The sequence below is a fragment of the Ursus maritimus genome, unplaced genomic scaffold (assembly GCF_017311325.1).
Source record: "Ursus maritimus isolate PB19 unplaced genomic scaffold, ASM1731132v1 scaffold_23, whole genome shotgun sequence".
Classification (NCBI taxonomy): domain Eukaryota; kingdom Metazoa; phylum Chordata; class Mammalia; order Carnivora; family Ursidae; genus Ursus; species Ursus maritimus.
This window is the reverse complement of record NW_024424786.1, coordinates 39,392,467-39,402,374: the sequence shown is the minus strand read 5'-3', so window position 1 is coordinate 39,402,374 and position 9,908 is coordinate 39,392,467. Positions and strand designations below refer to the sequence as shown.

The window sequence follows — 9,908 nt, the reverse complement described above, 5'->3', positions numbered from 1 at the left end:
TCTGCCCTGCTCCACGCTCAGCTCTGCCGCTGCTCTCTCCACCCTGCTCCTCCTCTGGCCCAGCTTCAACACCACTTCCCCCTCTCCCGACCAAGCCTACGTGTCCCCGTGTGCCCGCTAGGGGCTCTGCTGGGTGCCTGCTGTCCCCTGACACCCCAGGTTCTGGTGGCCTGTGTCCCTGCCTGGTCTTGGGCCCCAGCACACCCCAGAGCTGAGCCTGGGGCCGGGAGCCCCAGAAACAGTGGCCGGCCAAGAACAAGGACAGTAAGCGAGCTCACTCGGAAGCGGTGAGGCCGGAGAAACACCGTCGTCACCTCAGAGCAGAGCCGCAGGGGCCTGTCCATTGGAGGAATGAGGGAAACAAGGGCCCCCAGGAGACGACAGGGCCTGGGCAGAGTCCACCTGAGCCCCAGCACAGGGCACTCCCCAATAGGCCCCCAAATGCGGCACAAGGCAAGTGACTGGGCAAAAATCAAGGGGCAGGCCCAGTGCGGGGCTGGAGGGACAGGAGTGCTGGCAGCCCCGGATGTCCGTCTGTCTGTCTGTCTGTCGGCAGGCAGCATGGAGGGCCAGGTGAGACGAGGCTCCCAGCACCCGGGGCCGCAGGCTTACCTGGACCAGCTCCTCTTCCAGCTGCAGAGCCCTGGTCTTGAGTTCCCTCAGGGCCTCCTCCTTGCTGGTGGCTGCTGCCTGCAGCTCGGCTTCCAGCCGCTGCTCCAGGCCCTGGTACCTGCCAGGAGAAGCCGTGGCACCGACACCTCCCCAAGCCCTGGCTGCCCCCCCCAACCCTGGGGCGACACCCCCACCTCTGGTGCTGGAACTCTTGCTCCCGCAGAAATTCCTGGCGTTCTGTGGCGGCCTGCTTCAGCTCCCGCTGCAGGTGCTCCAGCCGCGCCCCCAGCTCCCGGCCCCGCACCACGGCCTTCTCGAGCTCCTGAGGGCAGGCACAGAGGCTCAGAGCCAGGAGGGAAGAGCACCCTCCTGGGGGGGGGGGGGGCAGATACCTTCTGTCCTTTCTCTGTCACCCTGCGCAAATATCTTTTTTTTTTTTTTAAGTAGATTCTCCCGACCCAGAGATCAAGAGTCATGGGCTCTACTGATGGATCGAGCCAGGTGCCCCACCCTGGGCAAAGACCTTTAACCCTTTGGGTTTCTACTCCCCCATCTGTAAAATGGGAGCAAAGCCTGGCCGCCTTCCAGAGTGACAACGAAAGAGCTGGGATCGTAAGCCTGGCAGTGGGGGAGGGAGGCCCCTGGCCCAAGAGTCAGAGACACTCGCCAGGCAAGTGTCTTTACCTCTCTGAGCCCACGGTTTCTCGTGTGCCCAGTGGCAGCTAGACGTGCCCTACGTGCTGAGGCCATGCTGGCCACATGAGGGAAAGAAGGGCTTGGAAGAGGCAGATCTGAAGAGCGCCCTCAGCCACAGGGGGATGGGGACAGAGGACAGGAACTTGGTGACTGTCAGGCCCAACCACAGTGGGGGCTGGGGGGTGGGGAGAGATGCTGCGGGGGGGCCAGGCCCAGCCAGGCCAGGCATCCTGTGGCGGTTGGGCCACACCATTGCAGAAGGGGGCAGAGTGGGCCACAGAAGGAGACAGGCCAAACCATTCTGAAGTGCGGGGGACCTGGCAAGATGAAACCGCAAGGAAGGGCCGGCTCGGAGCAGCTGCCTACCAAAGGCTTTCTCTGGTCACCAAGTCTACGGCCTCTGCTCTGATCTTCCCAACTTTACAACCCCACCGAGTCTCCCCGGGGGGCCACTGTACACTGTACTTCTGGACCCCCTTTGGCCACTGCCTCTCACTGAAAAACTACAAGTCCCATGAGGCCGTGCTGCTCATTGGCCCGCCTCCATGACAGCCCAAGGGCTAAGGGTAGGAAGAACAGTGGTACAGATGAAGGGACTTGAACCTCCGGCCAGACCCCTGAACTGGCCCCCTCCAGGCCCTGGCCACGGCCCTCAGTGCCGTGCCCCGCCCCCACTGCACCTCCTGCCCTCCACCCAGCCCACAGGGACAAGCCACCTGGCCTGGGTTCCCTGACTTCCCCAGGCTAGCCACGTCCTCCTACACCACACCCCGTCATCACCAGGAACTTCTCTGCCCAGGAAATCTCACAAAATTCCCCTTTGTCCTCAGGCTCTTCCACCTGCTCAGTCCTCAGAGCACACCCAACCCTCACCCACACCTCCCCCTACCCTCACCTGCCATGCGCACCTGCTGGCTTTGCCATCCCCGGCCGCCCCCAGCTCTCTACAGTCACCGTCTTACAGGACCCTGAAAGGCAGGTCATTCCTATTCCAGTTTTCCAGGAGACGACACAGGTGAAGGAACTCGCCCCTAACCGCACAGCCCGTAAGCAAGGGATCTGGGCTAGAAGCCAGGCCTGCCTGACAGCATCTCAGTCACATCCTCAGAGTGAACCCCAGAGATGGCCTCTCGGCCTTACCTTCCCCCCACACACCCTCATTCTCCCACTCCCCAGGCCCGCCCTGCCCGATGCCTAACCCCGGGTCAACCCGACAGTGTGTTCCCACTCCTCTCCGCCCGAGGGGCCTCTCAGCAAGTTACTCCTCCTCTCTGAATCTCAGTGTTCTCGTCGGGACAGTAGGGATGAGACTGGAAACTGCTCAGCTGGAAGATTCGATTCCTCGTCTGTCGTCTGCAGCACACTCTCCCCCAGCAGCACGAGCCCCCAGGCCTGAACATCCTTCCCACTGCCTCCTAGCCTCCTCCAACGTGAGTACCTGACAACTGTGCTCCCAGTCCACGCCCCGCTGGGTTTAAAGGTCATTGCTCTTCCGTAAAGTTCACTGAGGTCATTTCCTTCCCAAGACCACCACAACTCCTTCCTCAGCTTGAAAGGAAGATGAGGCCCGGCCCAGACGGAACCTGCTACTGAATTCCCCGCCTACCCTCCCTCCACTTCCCATCTCAGCCCACACACACACAGTAGCACCTGTGCCTCGTCCTGGCCCACTGCCGTTCCCTCTCCTCCTCCGGGAAGCATTCCCTGACATTACCCAGCCTGAGTCCACTATGCTTCCTGGACTCCCACAGCTCCCCGCACAGTCCCGTCTCCACCCCAGACCCTGAAAGCCTCCACCAGCACCGGCGTACTGGCTGCCTGGTACAGATGAGCACAGGAATGAAGGGGTTTCCAGGTCTCTCTCCTCCATCCCCCGTCCCAGCCCCAGGCGGCCTCACCTGTCTCCTGATGGCCGCAGGCTCCCCTGCACACCAAGGGGACCCTCCTCAAACCCAGCCTCACATAGGTTTGCCCACACGCTCGGGTGGCTTTCCCTGCCTTGGGATGGAGTACTGCCACCAGCAGGGCTGGCCCACACGTCTCTCTGGCCCTGTCCCCGCACCTGCCATACCCCTAAGCATCGTTAATGCCTTCAGGTCTCTGCACATGCCGTTCCTTCTGAATGAAATGGCCTTCCCACCTAGTGGAATCTGACCACCCCTCAGCACCCTCTCCAAACCCTCCTTGCCCCCACCCTGGCACCAGATCCCTGTCCCATGGCCTCCCACACCCTTTGCAACATGTCTTAGGGCACCTGAGTGGCTCAGCTGGTTGAGTGTCTGACTCAGCCCAGGTCATAATCTTGGGGTCCTTGGATCGAGCCCCACGTCGGGGGGGGGTCTCTGCTCAGCAGGGAGTCTACTTGTCTCCCTCTCCCTCAGCCCCTCCCCCTGCTCTCTCTCCTTTTCTCTCTAAAATAAATTTTTAAATCTTAAAAATAATAATATTAATAATAATCAACATGTCTTGGGGCGCCTGGGGGGCTCAGTCAGTTAACCATCCAACTCTTGATTTCGGCTCAGGTCACGATCTCAGGGTCGTGAGATGGAGCCCCGCGTTGGGGTCCACTCTGGGCATGGAGTCTGCTTGAGATTCACTCTCTCCCTCTCCCCGTGCCCCTCTCCCTCTCCCTAAAAAAATAAAGATATATAAATAAACATTTTTTAAAAAGTAATCAACATGTCTTGAGTCTTTGCCGCATAAACAAGGCTCGTTACAGTATCTCCCTTGGTCTTCCAAAAGACCCACTGAGACAACTATGAAGAGCACCCCCATTTTAGGGAGGAAGGAATAGGGTGGAGGTGAGTCAGTCGCCACAGTCAGAGAGCCAGGATTGGCGCCCAGGCAGTCTGGTTGCATATCCATACTCTTATCCCCTCCTATAGCCCACCCCACCAGAGGTAGGGGACATCTGTCCTGTGTCCCCGGCCACGTAAATTGGGAGGCAGGGGTGGCCTTCACCTTTTTCTCTCCAGCCCCAGTTAGGTGCTGAGCACTTTGGGGCCACTGATAGAATTAATAACCCAAACCCCAGCAACTGACCCAGAACCCCATTTCCTACCCCGGGCTGCGAGCCCCGACATACCTCCCTGAGGGCCTGCCTCTCCGTCTCAGCCTCCTGCAGGCGCCGGCGGCCCTCGCTCTCCAGCTCTTGCAGCCGCTCCTCCGCTGTCTCAGCCCGGGCCCTCAGTCGGGGCCCCTCGCGCTCCCACTGCCTCCGCTCTCGGCCTATGGCCGCCAGCGCTTCTGCCAGGGCCTCCCGCTCCCGCGACGCGGCCTCCAGCTCCCGGCCGGCTGCTTCCACTGCCTCCCGCAGCCGAGCCTGCTCCCGGGCCTGGGCCTCCACCTCCCGATGGGCCTCGGTCTCTGCCTTCCGTGCCTGAGCCAGCTCCTCCGAGAGGCGGGCAGCCTCTGTGCCTCGGGCCTCCAGCCTCCGGGTCTGGGCCTCTAGCTCTGCTCGAAGGGCCTCAGCCTCTCTCCTGAGCTGTGCCACCTCCTCCCTAAGGGCCTCCTGCTCTGGGCCACCACCAGCCAGGATCTCCCCTGGGATCGGCCCTTCCCAGGTTTGGGCCTCCGGAGCCCCTTCCGACTTCTGCTGTGGATTTTGCTGGGCCGGGTCCCCAGCCATCCCCTCCAGCTTCTGTTCATGTTCTCTGGCCTGTCTCTGCCCGTGGGGTAGGTCCAGCCCTTGGCCTGGGGTCTCCTGCTCCTCCAGCTGTGCATGGAGGCTGAGCTCTGAGGGTCCAGGCTTGCTTGCAGGGCCCTCCTGTCTCGGCACCTGGGCTTTGGGTCCTGACTCTCCGATCTCTCCTCCTAACAGCTCCGCCTGAATTTCCACCCCTGGACCTTGAGGTGAGACCACAGAGCTGGGAGTCTGGAGGAGGGCTCCACAGCCAGCCTTCTCCAGGGACCCCTGTGTTGCTACAGGGCAGCCTGATTCCTGGAGGGTCAAGTCTGAGGTCTGGGGGGCCGTGACAGCCATCTGGAGGGGCCTCTCTATCACCTGTGGGTCTGAATCAGAAGACTGGGGACGCACAGCTAATCTCTCAAGGGCCGAGTCTGATCCCGGGGGAGCCAGGTCCAAGGCCTGGGCGCCTTCATCCCCCACCTGGCCAGCCAAACCCTGGGGGCCCAGGGCTGAGGCCAAGCAAGCCTGGGGAGCCGCATCCAGCTCTGGAACCAAGGAGTCCTCGCTCTGCTCCTCCAGCAGGGGGTGCTGAGGGTACATAAGAGGAAGGGTCAAGCCCCCAGGAGGCAGCAAGAAAGGACCCGCTAGGATGGTTGGGGAAGGGGACTCACCTGGGCCTCAGGCTGCCCTCGGAGCCCCTGCAGCAGGGCCCGAAGCTCCTGATTCTCCCTCTCCAGGTTCTGCAGCCGCCCAGCCTCTGCCTCTCTCACTTCATCGTGAAGTGAGGGGGTTGCTCCTGGCACGGGTGCTGGGAAAGGCAAGAGGAGGTTAGGACCCCTCCCTACCCTTTACCATGATCCCTGGTTCCTCCCCAACACCCATGGACACGCCCCCCCCCAACACCTTGAGAAGAGAATGAAGTCAGAAGCCATCCCCACCAGAGCTGCAGGAAAACAGGCAGCCAGCCCCACATCCCCAGCCCCGCTACCTACGGGGGCTCTGCTCACCCTCCCCTGGAGAGCCCGGGGGCGGCTCCAGGCTCCGCTGAAGTTCCAGCTCCAGCGCCACATTCTCCTCCGCCAGCTGGTCCACATGATGCCGCAGAGTGTCCAGCTCCTGGGGGAAGGGCAGGGTCAGACACGCCTTCCCCACCCTGGCCAGGCCAAAGTGTGGGCTAGATCACTAGGGGAAACAAGGAGTCAGGGGTCACAGGGACCACTAGAAAACTCTGGGGAACCATTAGGGTCGCCAGGGGTCACAGATAGAGTGACTGGGGGTCGCTCGGGCACTCTCACCGCGTGGGCCTCGCCCAGACGGGTCCGCAGCAGCAGATTCTCCCGCTGAGTCTCATGCAGCCGGGCGCAGCGCTCTTGAGCGGCCTCCAGCTGCTCCTCCAGCAGCGCCTTCGAGGCTTCCAGAGTCCCGGACAGAACCCGTTCCTCCTGGTGGGGGAGCAGAGACCACCGCTAATGGGATGCGGCCCCCAAGCACTCCACGGCCACAGACCCTGCCTTCCCTCCCCCATCTGACCCTGCACCCCTGCACCCCGGTGCTCTCCAGGCCCCGCCTCTCCCTCCTATCTACTCCTCCTTCTCCAGGGTCTCTCCAGGTACCACTTCCACAGCACCTGGCCCCGCCCCCTCCTAGGTAAGCCCCGCCCCTTCTCCCCAAGAACTCCCTCCCAAGGTGGCATCCCTCTAGGCTCCACTGCGAAGGGCTCTCTCCAGACAGTTCCTCCCCTGCACTCGGCCCCACCCTCCTCTCCAGGACCTCCCCTTACCTACCGCCCCCACCTCTCCCCTCCATCTGCCCCATTCTCCAGAGGCCCTTTCCCCAGACACCACCTCACCCATTTTTCCTAGCCCCGACTGTTTCGTCCGTTAGACCTCGCCCTCTCTTCTCCAGGCCCCAATTCGCTCCCCGTCCCGGCCCATCCCATCCCCAGCAGGCACCCCCTCCAGGCCCCGCCCCGTGCTCCGCCCCCTCCAGGCCCCGCCTCCCGCCTCACCTCCAGCTGGCTTTTGCAAGCGTCTGCCGCCTGTAGCCGCTCGCGACAGCGTCGCAGCTCCTCCTGCAGGCGGGGCAGGCGACCGGCCCGCTCCCGCAGCGCCTCTACCTCCTCGCGGTACAGCTCGGACCGCTTGGCCTGTCCCGACAGCGCCTGGGCCTGAGCCAGACGGTGCGGAGCTGGGGACCGGCAGCCGCGGGCCAGAGGGATTAGGGAGGGGAAGGAGCCCGGGTGGCGGCAGGCGATGGGACAGAGGAGGCGTGGGGGAGAGGGCTAGGGAATGCGACAGCGGCGGGGAGCATCTGAGCGCACCTCCTGGCGGAGCCGTCGGATTTCGACCTCCAAGCCCTGAACCTCCGCCTGGGAGTCTAGCAGCAGCTCGGCCTTCTCCTCCCTAGAGAAGAGGGACGCTGGAGGGGTGTGGGAACCCAGAACCCCCAGGCCTGATCCCACCCGTCTCCATCCACGTCTAATCGGCCCCTCTCCCGCCAGGCGCACTTCCCAGACCGGGGTACTCACAGCTCCTGCCTCAGGCGCCGCAGCTGGGCCTTGCTGTTAGCCAGCTGCAGGGCCAGGTGGTGTGAGGGGCCCTCTGGGGGAATCCTAGCCGGAGCCTCTGGTAACAAGGGGGCCGGCTCTCTCTCCAGCAGCAGTTCAGCCAGCCGCTGTGGGAAGCCGGGGTCAGAAGCCAGAAGTACCCCATCCCGTGCCCCCCAGTCACCACAAGCCATCTCTGGCTCTTGTAGCTCTGCTGGTCCAAGACCCTCAACCCCAGCCCCACAAATGTGGGCCCCAATCCCCACTCCCCCCCCCACACACACATATCTGGGTTCCCACAGTCCTCCCATTCCTCCACCTGGGTCACAATGCCTCCTACCTGGGCCCCCATATCACGCTCCCGGGCCAGCCTTAGCAAAGTCCCTAGCAGGCTCCGGGACATCGTCTCCAGTTCTGGGGGCTCCAGCTCCCCAGGATCGGGCCCAGCCAGCGCCAGCACCACACCTGCCCCAGGCTGGGTCACCTGGGCAAGTAGGGAGGGCCGTTCAGCCGGGGAAGGTGAGGAGCAGGGCGCCCCCAGGTGGCAGTGCCGGTCCCAGGCTGTGGACCTGCCAAGTACCTCCTGGATAGCAGCAGCCAGCTCGCTCTGGACCTCCAGACTGAGGCCCTGGATGTGTCGGATGAAGAGTTCCCGGTGCTCACACTGCAGGGAGACAGGCCGGAAATGCTGGCATGGGCAGCCCCCCACGTCTTCCTCCGAAGCTGGACCCTGCCCTGCCCTGCCCTGCTCACCTGCACTGACGCCCCCAGCAGCAGCCGAAGGATGCCTTCCAACTCCTCCACGGCCTCCTCTACAGGGCACAAGCCACAGACAGTTAGGGGTGGGGCGAGGAGATAGCAGCAGGAAGGGGTGGTAGGAGAGAGCACCTGAGAAGGGGTCAAACCCCAACGTCTGGAGGTCTGGGGGTGGCGACAGGATGAGCAGCTGCAGCTCCTCCTGGGGGCAGAGGAGACAGGACATAGGACACAGGAGAGGGGCCTTCCCATGGGGGCCTCCCAGGCTCAGCCTCCGCTTCCCAACCCCTCACCTGGTAGAAGTCCCTCAGCCTGCCCCACAGGTGGTTCAGGTTCCACACCCGCCGGGATGCAGGACCGTCACGGCCCCCAACCACCCGAGGTCCCCCTCGAGAACTAGGAGCTCTGTGGGCACAGGGAGCTAGGTGGTCGGGGGGTGGACAATCAAGGCCCCACCTCCCCCAACCGAGCTCCACCCACCAGCCTTCAGGCTCCTCCCAGCAGCCTGGGGTGGGAGGGGCCACCTCTCCCACTCCGAGGCTGGCCGGTGGCTTCTTACATGATGCCCAGCACCCGGAGGAGAAGGGCCCCATTGCTGAGATGCAGGAACTTCTTCTCCGGGCAAAGGGGCCCCTCTCCTTCCTCCTCCTCTTCCCCCTCCGGCTCCTCCGCCTCTCCCACCAGGCCGGCCAGTCCCAGCGCCTGTGCCCAGTGGAGACAGGTCAGCCAGCCGGTTAGGATCTCCCCTACCAGCAGAGTGACCCCCCACCCCCACCCCGAGCCCCTCGGACCTGCCTCCTGAGCCCACGCAGCCTTCTCCTCACCTCTTCCCTGAACGCCCCTGGCCCCTGGGTCTAGACTCCTCCAGCCCCACATCTGTGCCTGCCCCTGCCCTCAGCACCAACCCCCCCAAACCCCCCCACCCCGGCTCTGCCTGACCCTCCTCCAAACCCAGCAGCACCAGGCCCTCCCTGCTACTCACTTCCCTTTCCCAGACCCCTCCCACCTGCCCCCTCACCCAGGTGGCCAGGCTCCCACTCAGGAAGTCTTTGAGTCTGGGCCCCTTGCCCCCATCCATGACAGGGCCAGGGTGTGGGTCCCGCTGCGGCAGCTACACCTGCCCTGAGAGGAAGAGGAAGTTCCCCTGGTCGGGGATCCCGGGGCCCAGCCACAGACACCCTGAGCAGCTTCCTTCTTCCGGGAGCAGGCGGGCCTCTGCACCCCCGAGTCCTGCCTCAGCCCCCACCTCACCACCCCACATCCTCTCAGCATCTCCGCAGAGCCGCGGAGCTGGCACAGAGGCTAGCAGGGGAAGGTGGGGTCAGGGCCATCCGGGAGCAACGCCTGCCCACAGCTCTCCTGGCACAGGGGACCATGGCGGGTGAGTCCTCTACCCCTCTGGAAACTTGAAACTAGAGGAGGGGACCTTGGCCTCCCATCTTCCAGGGCCTCTGCAAGGACTCCGGGCCTAGTGTGGTGAGTCTGGGTGTCCACACCTGCCTCTTCCGCTTTGCCAGGCTTCGCTTCCCCCTCGGTGTTTCTCGAACTCACCCAAGCTACGCTCCCAACCTGGGAAGCCTGTGTCAAATCTTCTCTGAACCCCAGGCAGGAGTGAGCCCCCCTCCTCCGCCCCACCCTCCCCCATTCTCTCTGCAGAATCGGACTGAGACA

The 9,908-nt window shown here is 63.6% G+C and overlaps 1 protein-coding gene across 1 annotated transcript in view; it reads right to left on the bottom strand.

The window, feature by feature from the left end:
* CCDC88B (coiled-coil domain containing 88B) overlaps positions 1-9,712 on the bottom strand; it is a 16,436-nt gene extending 6,724 nt beyond the window's left edge. Inside the window, exons 1-15 of the mRNA XM_040638773.1 lie at positions 8,797-9,712; positions 8,531-8,642; positions 8,370-8,439; positions 8,235-8,293; positions 8,062-8,145; positions 7,822-7,965; positions 7,464-7,609; positions 7,257-7,338; positions 6,945-7,103; positions 6,232-6,378; positions 5,944-6,052; positions 5,608-5,744; positions 4,394-5,524; positions 807-934; positions 613-730 (exon numbers count right to left, since the gene is read on the bottom strand). Of these exons, the coding sequence (XP_040494707.1) occupies positions 613-730; positions 807-934; positions 4,394-5,524; positions 5,608-5,744; positions 5,944-6,052; positions 6,232-6,378; positions 6,945-7,103; positions 7,257-7,338; positions 7,464-7,609; positions 7,822-7,965; positions 8,062-8,145; positions 8,235-8,293; positions 8,370-8,439; positions 8,531-8,642; positions 8,797-9,113 (2,943 nt within the window). The 5' untranslated portion in view covers positions 9,114-9,712. The remainder of the gene's footprint in view (positions 1-612; positions 731-806; positions 935-4,393; positions 5,525-5,607; positions 5,745-5,943; positions 6,053-6,231; positions 6,379-6,944; positions 7,104-7,256; positions 7,339-7,463; positions 7,610-7,821; positions 7,966-8,061; positions 8,146-8,234; positions 8,294-8,369; positions 8,440-8,530; positions 8,643-8,796) is intronic.
* Between the last annotated feature and the right edge of the window lie 196 nt (positions 9,713-9,908).